The 19,537-nt window shown below is 53.0% G+C and overlaps 1 protein-coding gene across 4 annotated transcripts in view; it reads left to right on the top strand.

Moving 5' to 3' along the window:
* Positions 1-13,778, top strand: part of CORO2B (coronin 2B) — a 44,960-nt gene extending 31,182 nt beyond the window's left edge. For all 4 annotated transcript variants that reach the window (XM_014283391.3, XM_027811395.2, XM_027811394.2 and 1 more), the window contains 10 exons: positions 4,126-4,242; positions 8,340-8,489; positions 8,860-9,024; positions 9,606-9,722; positions 9,821-9,925; positions 10,234-10,330; positions 10,869-10,981; positions 11,657-11,747; positions 11,857-11,996; positions 12,600-13,778. In XM_014283391.3, the coding sequence (XP_014138866.2) occupies positions 4,126-4,242; positions 8,340-8,489; positions 8,860-9,024; positions 9,606-9,722; positions 9,821-9,925; positions 10,234-10,330; positions 10,869-10,981; positions 11,657-11,747; positions 11,857-11,996; positions 12,600-12,731 (1,227 nt within the window). In that variant the 3' untranslated portion in view covers positions 12,732-13,778. The remainder of the gene's footprint in view (positions 1-4,125; positions 4,243-8,339; positions 8,490-8,859; positions 9,025-9,605; positions 9,723-9,820; positions 9,926-10,233; positions 10,331-10,868; positions 10,982-11,656; positions 11,748-11,856; positions 11,997-12,599) is intronic.
* Positions 13,779-19,537: the final 5,759 nt, after the last annotated feature.

The raw sequence follows: 19,537 nt of genomic DNA, 5'->3' as shown, positions 1-19,537 counted from the left end.
CATCCCTCCTGGGCTCCACGTGCTGCTGGTCCCTCCACCCTTGCTGCTCTTCCAGCTGTTTCGAGGAGAAGGCTTCCTTCTTGGTCACCAAGCTGCAAAATGACTGAACTAAACAGACTTAAAAATTTCATTGTCCTTTTCCCCCAGATATCATACAAATAACTTTCTCCTTTTTAAGCGCTCCTAATTGCTTCAGCGAAGGGAGGGCTTTGAGTGGCTGGAGTTGCTGGAGGATTTGCTCCTTCCAGCCCATGCCGTGCAAAACATCAGAGCTGCTGGAGTCTGGAGAGCCACGGCACGGCATGCTCTCACTGAAGGGATGGTATCTGGGTCACCGAGCTTCCCGTAGCCAGGGGTCAGGGATCCAGTGATTAGGATTCACCATGGCTTAATGCAGAGCTGCTGGCACAGTCCCTCTATGAATGACTAAATAAGAAGCTATGGCATGTATTCCTGATTTTTTTTTCTTTTTATTTCCTTTATTCAGCTCTTTCTCCTCTTCCAGGTGCCCTGAGCATAGGCACAACCCACCACTGCTCCGGCGCAGGGACTGTCCCTTGCCGCGGGCACTGTGGCAGCTCCTGCGTGCTGGCTGCATTCAACTAATTTTAATCAAAACTCTTGATTTCTTGGGCAGGAGCTATCCCTAGTAACCAAACTCTGCTTTGTCCTCTTGAAAGCCTAATGAATTTTGACAAAACCCTTCAAATCTACTTTGCAAAGGAAATCACTCGGCTGGTTGCTCAAAATTAAAGTGATTGCATATTAACTTGTGCCGTTAAAAGGTCTGTCCGCCTGGAATTTAACAGCTGTTGCATGAATTTCTGCTCTAGACTGTGTTAATAACGTCATGCTAATGCAAATACGAAAATAGGGGGAAAGCTAGATAATCTGAGCCATTTGGGTGAGCAATGTCTGCTAGCACACTTATAATAACCGCTAAAGCTGTGCTTTGCATGCCATTAATTCACAGGAGGGTCCTGGGTGGTACTGGGAGGCAGAGCTTCGTGTGCTAATGAGGCACCGAAGCCGCTGTGTTTCCCTCCACCTTTTGTGTCTCACCTTGAGGTTTTCCCTGTCCAAACCTTGGCTGTTTGTCCCAGGGCTGCATCCCTGCAGAACTGTGGGGGTTTTTTTTCCATTTTTCTTCATAGCTTTTCGTGGCAGGGTTTTTGCAGTGGAGTTTGGGTGAAGGCAGGGGCTCTGTGGGTCTCCCCAGGTGATGGGCAGCTCTTGCCCGATGTCCCCAGCATCCATCAGGATGAACAGCCCAGCAAAGGGTGCCTGACTCACCAGGGCCCCGAGGAAACAGCTGCTGAATGTGAACAGTTTTAGATATTGAGATGTTTTTAGTGAAAAGCAATATTTTCCTGAATCTTCCCCTCCACCCTTTTTGGAGAATTCAGTTTAGTGGAAAACTGATTTTTTTGATCAAATCTGTTTTCTGGGCTCCGCACTGGAAAGACTTTATTTAAATGAAGGGTTTATCTCCTCTAATGATTTCCCTTGTGTCATGGCCCGCGTACTCTCAGCACTTGGTCAGGCGATGCTCCCCCTTTGCCTTGCTTTTCCTGGGGACCATTGGCTCCCAGCATGGAGATCTTGGTGTCCTGGGAGGATCCCTGAGATGCTGGGGGGGCATTGCCCCCCCCCACGCAGGTCTGGTGTGACAGTGACTTCCCAAGGGGCTGTCTTTGCCACTGAGTAAAAGAAAAAATTAAAATCCATGGCTGATGCGTACTTCAGTGTATTGTCCTTCCTGTGGGATGCTCCAGTGTTTGCAGTGGTGCTGGATGTAATGTAGAGAAAGAAAAGTCTGCTGGGGGGATGAGGGGCTGGGGGGGATTCAGGGGACTGTCCCTCTGGCCGTCGCATCATCCAGAGCTGCCAGCTGCCAGAGGTTTGGGTCACCCTGGCAAAACTGTCAGAAAGTCACTTTGCTTGTTTTTATCCCTAAAAACCTGAACTGATTTATGATCGTGCTAATGAAACCCAGGTCTGGGGCATTAATCAGGAAAATGCCCTTTCAGCTCTTCGGTAACGTCAGGAACATTCTGTAGGTCAATCGCTGCTGCTTATCTGGGGCGAAGCTGCCAGGTAAATGCGGGGAAGAAAATGCATTAGTGAATGGGAGGAGGCAGTTAAGGGTCCAGGGCTGACGTGGCAGCTCAGATCCGAGCCAGGTTGTTGCTGATGGGCAGAATTATAAAAATTTAGACTCTCTGAGTGAGCCAAAGTGATGCTGTTGGCAGCTGAAGGAGGAGGCGGGTGCAGCTGCCCCATCCCAGCTCTTCCATCCATCCCTGCCCTGACACTCCTGAAATTGGCCCTAATGGAGGTTAAAATCGCACCAGCAGCTATCAGTCACCACAGGGAAAGTGAACCCTGCCCTGTACGGGTAGGAAATCTGCATAACATGCCCTAATTAGAAAGAGGCTCATGAGTTAGAAATCAGTCTTGCGTTAAATGCTCATCACAGACCAGCTAACGGGGATGTGATCCCGCGCCCGTCACACGCCGGGGAATTAACGAGTGTTTGTAAGAGACAGCACGGGGGGCAGAGGGGCAGGGCTGCCAGCCACCCTGTTAGCCAGCCAGCGATGGAGCCGAGGGCGTCCGTTTCTTCACGTACTGAAGGCAGTGAGAGCAGGCACCTTTTTTTTTCTCCTTTACCTTGATACCTGAAATGACCCATGTGACGAGGTCCCCAGTGTTTTAAGGCCAGCCTAGTTCTCATCTTATAGATGGGCCGTGTCCAAGGGGTGGCTTAGAGCTGTTGTGGCAATGGGAGCAGGAGCTGGCTTTTCACTCTCATCATAACGCTTATGAAAAGTCTTTTAAAATTGATAAAGCAGCTGGGGGAGAGTTGTGTTTGCCTGTGTTTCTCAGTGCCTCATGCGATGGTTTTCTGCATCTCCATGCCTGCCGGATCAAATCCAGGCTGGCAGAGCCACTGTGCCCGTGCATCCCGTGCTGCTCCCGGCTGGCATTCACCGGAGCTGCGACTGACCGTGCAGTGCTGCAGCAGGCACCAAGGCTGCCTGGCAATTAGCAGCCACGTCTCCCTGGGAGCAAATTCATTGAAATAACCCTTCCCACCAGCAGCAGCACAGGGGTGAGCCCCTGGGCCTGATCCAGCCACCCCAGAACACGCCTGGCCATTGCCCTTAGCTGCAGATGGTAAAAATGCAGCGTGTTCTCTTTGGTGTGTTTCTTTGTTCATGTTAAATGGAGCCAGGAGCTTGATACGTTAAAAGGTCAGTGCTGGAAGGGCTATGAAATATTTAGTGGCTGCGTTGTGCTGACCTAGTTAGTTTGCACGCTCCAAGTGTGCCACCACCTCCGGGCTGCGGCGAGGAGCCAGAGCAGGGGAAGGAAGGGCAGCGGGGTGGCTGGCCCCGGAGGCATCCTGCGAGGTCCCTGCAAGGAGCAGGGGGTCCCTGCAACCCACCTGCCATGGGAACCTGAACAGGAGGCTCTGCTGCGTGCTGGGCATCGTCCTCTGCTGTGCAGCTCAGCACGTCCTCGCTCTGCGGGGGTGTCAGGAGTAGACCGTCCCTAAAAGTCTTGCAAGGTTTTCCATCCATGTGGAGGATCCCATTAGGTTAGTAGTGTCGTTAAGCAGAGTATTGACGATCCTGAAGTCACTGGGGGCTTGTCCTGCAGAGACCTGTGCATGCCTTGCTCAGCATCACTTTCCAAGTCTGGGAAACAATGCTTCCCAAACGCTTCATGCACAGCCCAACATCTGATCTGCCTAGAGACCCAAGGATTGGCTTGGAGTCTCTCGAGTCCCCTCCAGCCCTTCCACCCATGGTTTCAGACTGTCATGCAACAATTTCCTAGGGAGCTTCCCAGCTGGCGGTGTCCCCTCCTGGGGCTGGGCAGGGCAGCCCCGTGGGGTTGTGTTTGCAGAAACCCCTTTGCATACACGGAGCAGCTACAGCCCCCCCCGTGACAAAACCAATCCCAGACTTGGCTGGGTGTCTCCTCCTGCCAAATATCCCATCCCAGGGTCAGTTGTGGAGCTCACTTCCACAACAAGGCTCCAGCCTTAAAAAGACCAAACTTATCACTAAATTTTTTTGTTTGTTTGTTTGTTTCTGGGTTTATTTTAAATTACAGACAGGCCGGATCGAACCCAACTACCCCAAAGTCTGTGGTCACCAGGGCAATGTGCTGGACATCAAGTGGAATCCCTTCATTGAGAACATCATCGCGTCATGCTCTGAAGACACCTCGGTGAGCTGCAATGCTTTGGGCTGGCACCTCCATGGAGCCATACAGCTCCGTGCACCCCCTGCCTTTAATTTATAGACCCGGGTGATGCAGGAAGGGGCTGCTGGAGGCACTGCGGGTGGGTGATGGCTCAGCTGTCTCAGGAACGGAGAGGGGTAAGAGATTGATGTAGAGCAAAAGGCAAATTTTGCCAATCCCCAGCTGCTGTGCCAGTGGTGCAGGGACTGTGGCTGGTGCCCAGCTCCTCCACTGTCCCCAGTGTCACTTATTGTCACAGTGCTGCTCTTTCTGTGTCCCTCACTGCAGATAAGCTGTACAGCTGTGCACAATGAGGTCTTTTTTTTTTTTTTTCTCCCCTTCCTTCAAACCCAACAGCAATGCTATTATTAATCCTTGCTCTCGGGGACTGCAACTGCTCTTGTGGCCTGATCCATCAAGTGATATGAGCCAATGGCAGTTTTGCAGGCTGGGATAATGAATCAGGTCATCTTTAAGTAGCTGTTCTTTGCATCCTCCTCCTCTTTATTTTCTGAACACAAACAAGTCCATCCCAAAGGCTGTATCATAAAGGGAAAAAACCCTTTGTATGAGGGAGAAGATTTGGGATGATCCAGTTTTTAAACCAGTTACAAATCTGCCTTGCCTGATCTATAGCATTTCACTGTATTATCACCTAATGTCTCATCCTCTCCTTAAGTTCAGTATATTGGCATTTTTTTATTAGCTGAGAGCTTGTCAAGGAAGATATTGAGTGGGGAAAAAGAGTCAGATCCTGGCCATGAATCATGGTGAGCTGTCTCCTTTAAATTGTAACCTTTTATATGCAGTCGCTAGGGAATAGGAGGTGCTGGGAGGGAGGGAGCATACTGGGAAGACTTCGTAAGACATCATTAAACTTGGGAAATTAATTGCCCCTGAGGCTGTCCGGTGTGTGGGGGGGGTGTCCCCCCTGATGAGGAAGAGTTGGAGGGGAGCATCCCTGCGGCTGGGTGGGCTTCTGGCTCCCAGTGCCACCCCATGCCCAGGGTGCTCATGGGCAGGTCTTGCACCTTTGGGCTCTCTCTTGCTCCCAGGGGTTTAACAAGCTTCAGGTCAACCGTTTTGTCAAAGAGAGAGGATGATCAGGTCCTTGCCAAGTCCGAGCTGCAGAAAACAGAGTATTTGCATGACATTTGTCACCTGGGTACACCATCCGTCCCAGGCTGGGGGCACCGCCACTGTGGGAGACACGGAGGACCTGCCACATGCACCGCCGGCCCAGTGATGCTGCTGGCTGGTCCTGCTCCAGACTCATGTCTTTCCTCCATAATGCCCTATGCAGAGAGGATGACGTATGCAGCCTTGTCCCTGGGGCATCACTGTGGGTTAATCCTCTCCAAGGGGTTGATGAGGATTTTACGTCTGGGCAGCACCTGTTATTAATGCTGCCTCGCTGGAGAGGGATCGTTCTCGCAGGCCACCCGGGTTATCGTGCTGCTTGAAACCCCTCCTGTAATTATTCCCTTGCTATCAGACCTGTATCCGTTCATACCTGTCCATCCCCGCTTGGATAACGGCGTCTGTCCTCACCTGATGCTCTCCTGTGGGGTGCCAGGGCCATTAATTCATTATTTGTTCTTGTGGGACAATTAGCAGCAGGGCTGATCCTCTATAGTTCCGGGTCCCTGCCACGGTGCTGTGAGCTGCTGGAATGATGTGAAGGCTTTTTGGGAAGGAGCTTTTAAAGGGCAGGACAAACCAAGCGGGAAGATTAAAAGGGGAATTACCCAATCTCCGTAAGTGTTTCAGGCTCCGCATTTTCTCGTGCCGGAGCTCTCCGTGCACTCGGGCACAGTGAGCTGATGTGGCACATGCAGCTGCGGGGAGGGGTTCGCAGCACAATGTCTTGCTTGCAGGATACAGCTCTCCTTGGAAAGAGGCGTTTCAGGGAAAATTTTATCAAGAGGGTTTCTTGAGACGGGTTGGGAGAGGAAGCCTCCAGTTCCATAGGCTGCATCCCGCGCTGGCTGCTCTCCCTGGTGTCACAGGAGGAGGTAGAGATGCTTCTAGGGCTGTTCCTCTGGGTCTTTTTTTAATGACAATTTTCTGAAAGCATCATTTCCGTCCCAGGGTGGGACCAGGTTGTGAAACGCAGCATTGGATTTTTGGGTTAGCTCCAGCTATGCCTACACTGGCAACAGAACAGCATTAGTACTACAACCAGTTCCAACACGTCTATTTTCAGGTCATAGTGACCGTGGTAATGGGGAAACCTGCCTAAAATAGCCTGTCCCTGGCACTCACCCCTTTTTTTTTTTTTTTTTTTTTTCACAAGACACAAAGAATGATGCAACTTCGTTAGGAGCAGACTGCAGAGGTGATGCTGTGCTGCAAAGCCCCAGCGATGGTTCTTGGCTGAGCACAGATGCAGGACACATTTAATAACCAACCTTTAGGCTACTTGCCCAGTGCAAGGCAAGAGGTAGCTCCTATCTGAGCAGACCCTGACAATGCAGGGAGCCCAGGCATCGCAGCTGAGCGCAGGAAGGTTTCCCAGTGTGTATCCCCTGGGTTTGATGACACGTGCCCTGAGCAGCGAGCATGCAGCAGGCACCGCGCCGGTGGGCAGAGCTCGCTGGATGCATTTGTGGATGCAGATCGCTGGAGTGAGGCGCAGCCAGAGGTTTGGTAACAGCCGTTTCGTAACCCACCGCTTTCATAACCGGTTCCTTCGACATCAGGGTTGTGTTGCTTGTTCCTCATGTTGTGCCTTGTTTGAAAACCGCTGATGCTCTCAGAATTGTCCCTTGGAGCCAAACCAGCCTCTTAACCACGTCTCTCTCATAATGCCGTTTCCTCTGCATGCCACGCAACCCAAGAAGCAGCGTCTTTCACCACTAAATGTGCAGGTTCAGGGAGAAAACTGACAGCTCCACCTGTACATCCCTATGCAGATTTTTCACTTGCATACTGCAAATTAAATTTTGTGTCACACACCCCTCCCCTGCTGTAGCTGCTGAGCTGGATGGGGCAACCCTTGTGGGAGCTGGAGTGGGAAGAGCAACCGAAGGGGCAGCAGGATCAGTTCTCTCCAGGCAGCAGCCTCCCAGATATTCCCTACGTTTTGGCAAAGCTTTATTTCAGCTCAGTGATGCTCGCTGGGGCAGCACAGCCCCGGCCACCGCATCTGCTCAAAGGCAAGCTCATCTTTCGAGATGCTGGTGGAGGAGGTGAAAGGGAACGTGCACAGGCTGCATGCTGCATTCAATACGGTTGGGTTTTTTAAAATGAGCATTACTGAACGGTGGTGTGATGTGTCTGCAACTGGTATCAGAGCGGGGGCGAGGCAAGGGCTCCGGGATGGACGGGTGTGCTGGCCAAGGCAGCCTGCCGTGGGGAAGAGCTGAGAGTGCAAAGCTCAGCGGTTTCATCTCTTCACCTGAGCCATGGGGACATGTACACACCACCAAATGCTGCCAGGTTTCGGGTGGCTCTGGGAAGCCGCAGGGCTGGCAGGACCCTGGGTCTTGCTGCTCAGACAAGTGCAGGGTGCTCCGGCACGGAGCAGACTGAGGGTGGGTAGATAAATGCGCCCTGTCACTTTGGCTTCGTACTGGTGACCTGCCGGGGAGATGAAAGCATCTATACTGGCTCTCTGATAGCATTAGCTGGAGCTGTTTAATTGAAGAAGAGACACTATAGAAGCCTTATTCTGTCTCAGTGCATCCCCTCCTTTTGTTCAGCAAGCAGCTTTTCAGGCTTGTTTTTAACCCAGGTTCTCTCCCCTGGTGGGTAGCAGCTCCTGGTGAGGCTGGTGGCAGCAGGGGAGTCTCCCCTGGCCCTGCTCCTCCGTGAGCGCTGCTTCGTCGGGTCCTTCTCCTCAGCACCCACAGTTCGGGGCGAAACCATTGCCTTGTTTTGGGCTACCCTTTCCCCCCAGAGCTTGCTGGTCTGATGGGATGGATTCTCTGTGCCTTCCCCCTGCCCTCACGGGGACCAGATCACCTTGGGACAACCATTAGTGCAGGATGAGGCCGCTGGCGTCGGGACATGGCAGGGATTCAGCAGCTCAAGCCCCCTGGGGCTCCCAACCCCCTCCCGACGCCTGCCCCATCCTGCAGGTGCGGATCTGGGAGATCCCCGAGGGTGGTCTGAAGAGGAACATGACGGAGGCTGTCCTGGAGCTGTACGGGCACAGCCGGCGCGTCGGCCTCGTCGAGTGGCACCCCACCACCAACAACATCCTCTTCAGTGCTGGCTACGACTACAAGGTGAGCTCTGCCCAGCCCCGCTCCTCACACTTGGCTGCTGCCCTTGCAAAGGCTTCCCGGGCTCGTGGCACGGGTGGGAGCCACCCGCATGCAGCCATCGGCGTAAAATGACCCACTGTGTCTGCAGCAGGAGGTGCCTGCCTGGTGCGAGGGTCTTGCACCCGGTTGTAAGGAATTTCTTCATTTTGCACAAACAGCAGCTGCAGGGCAGCCCTGGGAGGAGGGAAGGGGGCTCTGTAAGTGACAAGCAGGGGGGATTTCAGCCCAAACAGGTGATATTAAGACACCTGAAGTGGATGTGGAGGTTGCAGGAGGGGTGGGAGGGTCTTCAGGAGCAGAAACCCCAGCGCAGCCTCCCCACTTCCCACAGGTCCTCATCTGGAACCTGGACATTGGGGAGCCGGTGAAGATGATCGACTGTCACACAGATGTCATCCTCTGCATGTCCTTCAACACTGACGGCAGCCTCCTGGCCACCACCTGCAAGGACAAGAAGCTGCGGGTTGTGGAGCCGCGCTCCGGCAGGGTCCTGCAGGTGTGGTGCTTGTGCTGGGGCAGCTGCATGGGATGGGGGGAGGATTAGAAATAAGATCTTGGGGAGGAATCCTACTGAAACGTGTCAAAATGTTTGCAAGGTACTGTACGTACTTGTGATGTGATGTTTTCCCACATGTCAGGATCCACTGTGCCACTGTGGGGAGCGGCTGGTTGTTTTAATTCGGTGGAGATGAGGAGGGCTCAGCCTCATCCTAAGCACAGGAGTTGGAGGGTTTATTCTTTTATTAATTATTTGCGGAAAGTAGCAGAAATTTGGGGGTGTGTGCACAGAACGTTCTGTAAAGAGCCACGGTTTGGAGGAAGACGGTGCTTTCTCAGTAAAGGTGATATCTAATATTAGGGAGATGGGCGTTTTTGTTCTGCACAGGGGACAGGCACGGGATCACGGTACCTCAGCGCTGTCTGCCGCCTGGCCAGCACAGAGCCAGCGTTCCACTGGGACGAGGCGGGAGGGGTTTTGTGGGGGTGGCAGGTTGGGGTGCCTAGCAAGGGGAGAGGCTTTGCTGGGGCAAGGGCCAGGGAGGGGAGGCTGCCAGCTAGCACAGCCCTGTCTTGCAGGAGGCCAGCTGCAAGAACCACCGCGTCAACCGGGTGGTCTTCCTGGGCAGCACGAAGCGGCTGCTGACGACGGGGGTGTCGCGCTGGAACACGCGGCAGATCGCCCTCTGGGACCAGGTGGGTGCCGGGACCACCGCTCTGTCCCCATGGGGACCCCCGCTCAGCACGAGCATCGGGACATCTGGCCTAATCAGACACTTTTTCCTCTTGCACAGGAAGACCTGGCCATGCCCCTGATAGAGGAGGAGATCGACGGGCTCTCGGGTCTCCTCTTCCCTTTCTACGATGCTGACACTCACATGCTGTACTTGGCGGGCAAGGTACGGGCATCCCGCAGCATCTCCTGGGGAGATGAAGGGGCCTCTCTCCAGCAAACGGCTGTGCTGAGCCCCAAGCACTGCGTTGCGCAGCTCTTTGCCCACGAAACCCTGGTTTGGAGAGGTGCCTGCTGCTGTTGCAGGAGTGGGCAGCATCCCACCGGGTGATACAGAGGGCTGCAGCATCCCCAGCCTGTGTCCCCCCAGCATTCCCCAAGGACGGGGTGCTGGGGGTTGTTCTATGGTCTTTTTTTCAACCTCATGTCTGCCAAAGCAGTAAACAGTCTCCCTCTTCCCTGTGCTCGCTCCAGGGTGACGGCAACATTCGGTATTACGAGATTGGTTCGGAAAAGCCCTACCTGAGTTATCTCATGGAGTTTCGCTCCCCAGCCCCGCAGAAAGGACTGGGTAAGGATGGCTGTGCTGCTGATCCTTCGCTCTGAACATGCAAAAGGTAGATGATGGAAGGTGCTTAATTAAATGCCACAGGCAAATGGGTTTGGCATGGGTTTGGCGGGTGCCATGATGGCTCTGGAGCATCAACACGGGGCTGCAGTGCTTGCAGGGCAGCATTCACATCGCTATGCCGTCCTTCCAGCAGTGATTCAGCCAGTCTGGGTCCCAGCCAGGCACACACCTAGTGACACCCTTCCTGCTGTCACCCGTACCACAGCTTTACCAGGGGACATCAGTCGGTGATCCCCGTGATTTGTCCTGAATAAAAGCTGCTCATCCCTTTCCCGATGTCCCTGCAAACACCCGTGGTGTGGCCCACGTCTGTGCCCCCGGTCCCAAGTGATGGCAGGGATTAATTCAGTAAAGACCCGGGTCTCCTGATGGAGAGCGAGGAGCTGTTGGGGTGTTACCTGCTGGGGAGGTGATGCGTCCCAGCTGGCTGCCCGGGGTTTGCAGCACCCGCGGGTTATTGTCTGCGCCTCCTCCGCAGGAGTGATGCCAAAGCATGGGCTGGACGTGTCGGCCTGCGAGGTCTTTCGTTTCTACAAGCTCATCACCCTCAAGGGGCTGATTGAACCCATCTCCATGATCGTGCCGAGGAGGGTGAGTCCCTCGGGGTGTGGGGGCGAGGCAGCGTCCGGGGTGTGCAGAGCAGGAGTGGTGTGATGGAGATGCCCTCGCTTGCGCTGTTTGCCTGACCAGTCCAAAGGCTGGGTCTTTGCACTAGGCTTAGACCTCCCAGTCTTTACGCTTCCCAGGCATGGAATTCCCAGGGGGCTTTTACCCCAGGCTTAATGGGAATGTTTTAGGAAGTGCATCTCTGCATTGCTCCTTACCTTGATGCAATCGTTCTGTGCAGAATCAGCTCAGTCCACTGCAACAGGTAACCAGGGGCTTGTCTCACCTGAGATTTAGGGACTGTTTCTGGTAAAATACATCTGGGAACCGGAGCAGGATTTGGCGGATGGAAGCAAACCAGGGCTGCGTGGAGGGGCCGGTTCCAGGCTCTGCTGCAGCTCGGCAGCCGCTCGTCCTCCTCCGGCGGCTCCGCTCTGCTGCTGGCCAGCATTGCCCAGATTTGCTGCATGCCCCGAGCAGGCAGCGCTGGCGTTTCTCACCCAACTTAATGGCGCAGACACCAGTTTATTGCTGCCCTGGGCGGCTGCGTTGCTGCATGCCAAAGGAGTGAGCACAACTGTTTGCAGCACGTTGCAACGTGTAGTTAAACTTGTGAGCATATTCACGGAGGCGGTTGCTTCTCTTTCCCCGTGTTTTCAGTCGGAAACGTACCAAGAGGACATTTACCCGATGACTCCGGGTACGGAGCCAGCCCTCACGCCAGATGAATGGCTGAGTGGGGTGAACAGAGGTAAGGCCACTGGTCACGCTGGGCAGGCAGCACGGAGCCCCGAAATGGCTGGGCTGTGGGATGGGGCCGCAGCCCCCCCTGACCCCCTCCTGTGCTCTGCCCTGCTCAGATCCCATCCTGATGTCGCTGAAGGAGGGCTACAAGAAGACATCCAAAATTGTCTTTAAGGCACCAGTGAGGGAGAAGAAGAGCGTTGTCGTTAATGGCATAGACCTGCTGGAGAATGTGCCGCCCCGGACGGAGAATGAGGTAGGGCAGCGTGGTCCTGACATGGGGACGTGAGGGGATGGTCACTGGCTGAGGGGGGGATGTTTTCTGGAAAAGCTACCACTGCAGGTCTCTGCTTGTATTCCCAAACTGAGGTACCTGGGCACTGTGTTTCCCTGTGGCTTGAAGCATCCCACTCTACATTAACCACAGAGTACCCAAAAGGGGCAGCGTGAAGCTCCTCCATTTTATTTATTTTTTATTATTAAAATCCTTCTCCCAGATTAAAACCCTCATCCTGGCCTAATGGTTGGACTTGATGATCTTAAAGGTCTTTTCCAACCTAAGGGATTCTATGATTCTCTGGGAACAACATACGGAGGCGCTGGGGAACCATCAGCGCTTGGACCCGGAAGGAATTTGTTTTGCTGGAGCTGAGTTTGCAGATTGGGTGCTTAGGGCATCCCTGGGCTGGAGGGTGATATATTAAATCCGAGAGCACAGGCAGCACGGCAGATGAAGGCGTGTTGCAAAAGCAGTCGAGTTATGAAACGGCCCCAGCGTGGCTCCGGGGGCTGGCAGGAGGGTGAGGGCCCAGGGGTGAGCAGCCGGCACGGTCCCTCCAGCTCCCTCCTTCCCTTCCAGCTCCTTCGGATGTTCTTCCGACAGCAGGATGAGATCCGGCGGCTGAAAGACGAGCTCTCACAGAAGGACATACGGATCCGACAGCTACAGCTGGAGTTGAAAAACTTACGTAACAGCCCGAAGAATAATTAACTTCCAGGGACGTTTTATAAATAAACTTTCTTTGTTTATACTCGCTCTTTAATTTTATTGTATCCACTTACACAGAATATGAGCCAGAAGTCAAGTGACCTGCCAAGAGCCCACTCGCTGACTGGAAATACGTCCTCCTAGTCTTGCCTAGCACTAAACCCGCTATAACGGAACAGCTGCTGCACGAGAGGTGGCTGGGGCGGCCGTGTGCCCTGGCGATGCTCTTGGAGTAAGTAGACGAGCCGTGTCCCCTCCGTCGGGATTAACCGGCACGGGGGAGCCAAGGCGGCGGTGACTCGCAAGGAGAGCGTGATGCTTTGTTGCTATTAATTTTTTTCCTATGCAAAAATGTGACAGCGGGTGCAGAACTGGAACGGGGGGTGGGGAGGGCTTAGTTGACAAAAGCTCGCTGTGGCGGCAGCAGCCTCAGACCCTTCCCATGGCAGCGGGAAGGCTTTGGCAGGGGCAGCCTGTGCGTGCCCCGGGGGTCCAGCCTGGGGAAGGGAGTTGCTCCACATGTGTGCGTGCATCCACGCACACGCACCTCTATCCTTAAAAAAAAAAAAAAAAAAAAGCTGTGTTTCCTAACTGGAGAGGGATTTTTGCTCACTTTGCCTGGGCAAAGAGGGACTTACCGTCCTCCTGTCCGCTGGGATGTGTGCCAGTGACGTAGGGAAGAGGAAAGGATGTCACCCAGCTCGCCCCGAGGGATGGACCCGGCGGGTTCCAGAGCTGCATGGGCGCTCGATGGGTCTAGCATGTGTGTACAATCACAGATTGTTGTCGATTAGGCCTGTAGCACAGGGAATGACACCAAATACTGCTAGTTTACCTATATATATATACACATATATATACATATTTTCACTAAATCAAGTTGCTGAACTGCCCAGCACTACCAGTGCAGCGGTTTCTCCTCTCCATTAATTTACATTGTGCCCCGGGCCCACTGCTTCCCCCTCTTTACGTTACATGTGCTGTCATTGCCTCTTATTTATGCTACCACGGATTAGTGATGAAATAAAATGTTTTCAAGATACCAAAACTTTGCCTGTTCCTTTCTTTGCCGGAGGGCTGGCCCCCACCCGAGGGGGGGTGGTGGGATGCAAAGGGGCGTTTTTGGCTGTGCACAAAGTCGTTCTCTGCTTGTGCTGCTGCTCTTCCCCCAGGGTGGGAGGTCCCTGCAGGGCTGAGCGATGATGTGGGGTGGCTGCAAGGGGCTTGGGTGTGCGACACAAGAAGCAGAAGCCCTGACTGTGCAGGGACAAAGTGCTGGGGACTGGGCTGGGCAAGTGGCACCTGGGGAGATGCTTGCTGGAGGCAGTTTACTAGATGGGGGAAGCAGCCGAAGTTGAATCATGGAATCATGCAATGGTTTGCTTAAGAAGGGACCTTTAAAGGACCCCCCTGCCATGAGCAGGGCCATCTCCAACTAAATCAAGGTGCTCAGAGCCCCGTCCAGCCTGAACGTGAATGTTTTCAGCGATGGGGCATTGGCCACCTCCCTGAGCAACCTGTGCTGGTGCCTCACCACACCCATCATAACAAATTTCTTCCTTATATCTACTTTGAATCTCTCCTCCTTTAGTTTAAAACTATCACCTCATTCCTATCGCAACAGGCCCTGCTAAAAGTCTGTCCCCATCCTCCTTATAAACCTCCTGTGCCAAGATTGGACCTAAATTTGCAGGTAAAATGCAGCGGTTCTGCTGCTGCCCCTGCTGCCTGCGGTGCTGCAGTCAGGCATGCGTGAGCAAGAGGGTAGCACGAGGGATGCTGAGATGGAAATAGAGCTGTAAGCTTTATTTCCTTTTTGTTTTCTTATGTTGAGGAATGTGTTATCGTTTGGTGTCAGGACCGGAGTTTTCGGGTTTTATCGTGTCTCATAATTGGAAGGAGAAACTGCTATTTAAGCACATCTCGGCTGCCTCGTGCAGAGCAGCAGTGGCTTGGTCCTGGTTGAGGTTATTTATGTCTTATGGCCTTAGTCAAAGGGGGTGTGTTGGGACTTATTGCATGAAATTATCTCTTGTAAGGGAATAGCCAACGTTTCTCCAAAGCCCCTTGAATCGATGCAAAATGAGCCCAATTACGGCTGCGGGTGGTGATGATTAATGAGCCAGTTAGCATATCTGCAAACATCAGCACAAATCCGGTGGCAGCTGCCGCCTCTGTTGCAGGTGAGGGGGATGTCTCGGGGTGCGCAGGCAAGTGATGCAGGATGCTGCCCCACGGGGTGGCTCTGGGTGGGCTCCAGCACGTGGCATTACCTTTGCAAAGCGCGCTCATGGAGCTCCCGAAACATTTGGGATTTGCCAAAAATCTCCAGCCCAAGTCATGGCCGTGCAGTTTCCAGGTTCTCGCTGCTCCTCTTGCACCTTTCCTCCCAGGCTCCCCTCTCTCGGTAACAGCTCGAGCTTTTCCCAGCATTTCCCCCTGCACCATCTGGGCTCTATTTAAAGCAGAAAAGCCCATTTTTGGGGCACTTGATACATCTGACTTCAGCACAGATTTCCCTGCACTGCTGCAACCTTACGCCTCTCCCATGGAGCAGGGGTCCCGTGCAGCCGGGTGCTATCCTGCATCGCTGCAAGGACCCACTGCAGCACCCCTCATCCCCGGGGTTTTGGGCCACTGGGGAACTGTGAGCCCCGCTCCCACACTGTCCCACATCCTTGCCTTTTGCTCTTGATGAGCCTGTGGTTGTGTTGTGGGTTTTTCAGACGCTCCTGGGTATCTTGCAGTATTTTCCAGGGTCTAAATGAGATCAATGAGTCTGTAACCTCCCAGCTTTTTTTCTTTCCCATCCTTCTTGCAGACATCACAGCATCTTTAAAGCCTCCCAATTCCTCCCTGGTCCTGCACTGGTAGCAGAGCTGATCCTGGGACCAGCTCCTCCAGGACCCCTCCAGGAACTTTATCCAGCCTCAGTAAGTCACAAACATCTGATTTAGCTGCAGCCTTTCCCAAGCTGTCCCCATCCAAACCCAGGCTGGGGTCTCACCCTTCCTGTACTGCTGCTAATTGCAATTACCTCTCCAGCACAGCTGACATCTTCAGGGATAACAGGTTTTAAGCAAAAAGGATTAAAGATCTCAGCTGTCCCTAGCAGACAGCCCCTTCCTTCTTCAAACAGGGCCATGGGGTGATTTCTTTCCTACTTTGTTTTTCCCCTCCATATTAATGCCGTCCCTCTGTGCTCATCCTTATCAACCTGACCTACTTTCTGCTTCCTGGAGATTTCGCTTTGTTTGAGGCTTGGCCTCCTCGTACGCTTCCTAGCTGCAGGATTATTGTTAATTCTCTGTTCCAACATTTTGTGAGTGCCTACTTGAAAAGATTTCTGGTGATTAAAATACCCCTGAATTTATAGCTGAAGATACAAGATCTGGGTTTTGAAATCTAAAATGAAGTAAATGCAGAGGAGAAGCCACTATGTGTTTTAGTTTAATTAAATGGGAGTTTCCCATCAATTTGCCGAGGACGATGCTCATTCTTCCTTAACCTCACATCCTTAAAAATAAGGGGTGCTTTGCACTTACAGAACTTGGCCCCGCTTGGTTCAGCATCTCCAGCTGTGCACTCAGGGACCCTCTGTTGGGAGGGCAGCTCTCTCACAGCAAAAAAAAGTAGAAATTTTTGCAAGTTGAGTGCATTTTTAGAAATTACACACTGCTGCCTTTGACTTACAGCAAGATCACCAGAATGCAACTTTCCCTTCCCCTCCCAGAGGTTTTCAAACACCAAAAGGGGAATTTGATGCTGAAAGAGAGCTGAAGCCCCATCAGGATTTGTGCAGCAGGCGGCTGCTTCTCTGGGCATCCTGGCAAGCGCCAGCCCCGTGCCACATCGACCTGCTTGCTAGGACTGATGGCCATGCTTGGGAGTACCTGCTCCAGCCAGGTGTGGCTGCTCCAGCTGTTCTGCAGCATCTGTAAAGGCTCAGCAGGGAAACACCCTGTTGCCTGCCCTACTGCCCAGCAGCAGCCAGCTTCTGGACAGGGCTGGCAAATCACAATGAGACCAGGAATTACAGCAAAGCTGGGATGTTTGAAGAAAGGACGGCTGGTGGGCTTTCACGGGAGGGTGTCCAGGGTGAAATGCTCATCTGGTGCTACCTCTGTGGCTGACTCCCTCTTGGCAAGTGCCAAGTGTCACGGAAAAATAAAAACTCCAAACAGAAAGCGTCAATAGCCTTGCCAAAAAGTTCACCGGGTTTATATTGGCTCTAGGCAGAAGGAGCAAAACCAGCAGCGACAGCAACCAGCTGACAGCAGAAAAGTCACTCGGTGACGTTACCCGGACCAGACGAGTGCTGAACAGAGCAGCAGTCAAATTACGCTCAGAGAAGCACCAGTATGAGTTAGTGGGAGATGCTGGGATAGAGGAAGCGGTCAGTTTTCCAGTTAAAAGGGGAGTGATAACTGCACTCCCGAACCACACACCCCTTGTCTGCCTCTAGCCTGTGCCCCCAGCCTGTGCTTACCCCCCGACAGATTAATCCCCCTCCCCATTCCTCCGTCCCCTTGCCCAATGCATGAAGCACAATAACAGCTGAATATTTCAATCCTCCCTCGGCGATCCGTGCAGCCATGAATCAGGGTGCTGCTGCTGCCAGAGCCTTGCCTGGAAGAAGGGCGAGGGCTGCTGCAAGCGAAGCCGTGGGTTGCTCGGGGCGATTGCTTCATCCGCCACAGCAAAGCAAGCATTCGTCAGCGTGAAGCAGAGCAGGAGGGAGGAGGAGGAGAGCTTCCCCAGCTCTGTTTCGGGAGGCAGCAGGAATTATTTGCAAGAGGAGAGCAGTGAGCCGAGATGCTACACTTGCTGCCCTGGCCACTGGGCATGGGGCAAGCATCGCGGTCCTTCTCTCAGACCCACCTGCCACCAGCCTTCATTCCAATATTCCCAGGCTGCCCACTTACCTGCTGCTACAGCCGAGCTGCCAGCCATGGTCCGGAGGAGCTGGCAGGATGCAGGCAGCAGCATCACACGCTGGGGCATCCTCCCTGGCTGCAGCAGCAGCTGCTGCCAGCCCAAACCTCTGCCCAGCCTGTGCTGCTGCTGCTGGGGTAGGTGCATCAACACATTGGCTTCAGCAACTAAAGCTGACGTGGCCTCCAGACAACTGAGAAAGTTATTTTCCCATCAGGAAGAGCTCCATGGCGCTGGATCGCTAATTGACTCTCATTTTTTAAGTACTCTGCGGTACATTTCTTCCCTTAATGTGGACTAAAAATCCTCAGCCATCTCGTTCCTGATGTAATCATCAGAGATTTCTCAATTTCAGCATGGGATGATTCATTCTTACTGAAGCATAGGATGTGTTTAAAGACAACCGTAACAGATTCTTGGTCGAAGCTGGGATTGTCCTGCAGAGGACTAGGGCAGCGATTTAATACAACCAAAAGCATCGCAGGGCAGGGTAAGACCCAAGACTATCAGTTTTGGCAAGGATGGTCAGTCGTTACAGCTGGTTGCAGACCAGCAGATTTGCCTCTCTGTATCCAAATCAAAGTGATCTGGAATGTATTTGTGGTCAAGCAATTCACTGGCCCCACCTTGGGCAAGGGGATGAAGGAATAGCTTTCCCCGACTATCACAAATTCCTAAGTTTTAAGGAAATACCATCAAAACTAGTGGTGAAGGATCTGCTGCAGAGTCCAGACAGAGCCTTGGCTTACCAGAGCCAGCAGTTAGCACCTCCTGTTTCAATGGACAATGTTGACAATCATTTGGGCTTAGAAATCCTTCCTGACCTTCAGCAGAGTTCTGCCCCTTGCTTCAACCACCACAAATAGTTCAGGTACAAGAGTGCATTATCAAATCAACCGAGGAGCAGCCGTCCTCGAGGGTGCCAGAAATGCAAACACCTAAGCCGTTATGTTGTTAGGACCATGTGGATTTGCAGTCCTCTCTGTTCAGCTTGGCACATAACGATTTTGACCAAAAGCATCTTGTCCCCGGCTTGCACGTGCCCGTTGACAGGCACTGCACAACCCCGAGCAGCGCAGGAGAGGTTGGGTTTGTGAAGAGGGGGCACAAACGAGGCTGGAAAGCCCCAGCAGCACATTTCAGGTGGTCTGAGTTTTAGAACAGGTTCAGGACAGCAAAGCAACGTAAAGCACCCCAGGAACAAACTCTTGGGGACTTGTCTAACATGGGAGGACTTTGCTTTTCCATGGAGAACCTTTCCCCAGCACCTGTCAAGTTCCAGATAACGCTGAGTTTCATGCTACACTCAAGGATGAATGCACAAAAGAGAATAGTTTTGGTATCCGGAAAACACCAAGCTCCGTCCCCATGGTCCCTGCCCAGGCAGATCCATCAGCCCTAGCCTGCTGCATGGCCAGGGCTCTTCAAATTGCCAGGTAGTTAGAAGGCAAACCGAGAGCAGAAAGAGCAAAGTGACTCAAAAACTTGGCATTTGAACAAGCTGAACTCTCCCACTAGTCATTTCTGACAGTATTTCTACCTGGGTTTTCCTGCTGAACTGTTATAAAATACTGGGGTTTGGGGTTTTGCCAAGGGTAAGTTGCTAAGTATCTTTAGCCAGCACTTCCATACACACAGAGCACTCAGGAAAACAAGCCCTTGGTTCTCAGCCTGACAAGACTGTACTTACACACTACGAAACATGAAATAACAGTGGAATTAACCACACTGGGCAAACCTCGGGTTTTGTTTTCAGTGGCAGCAGGCAGGCAGAAGTCACTTAGTTTCCCCCCTTCCCAGCACACGCAGGCAAAACCTTGCTGCCGATCAGACACCTGCCTCGGAGCTTCCCTCTCATCTCCCGGGATTAGTGC

The sequence above is a fragment of the Falco cherrug genome, chromosome 7 (genome assembly GCF_023634085.1).
Source record: "Falco cherrug isolate bFalChe1 chromosome 7, bFalChe1.pri, whole genome shotgun sequence".
In the NCBI taxonomy this organism is placed as follows: domain Eukaryota; kingdom Metazoa; phylum Chordata; class Aves; order Falconiformes; family Falconidae; genus Falco; species Falco cherrug.
This window is presented reverse-complemented; position numbering and strand designations above follow the sequence as displayed.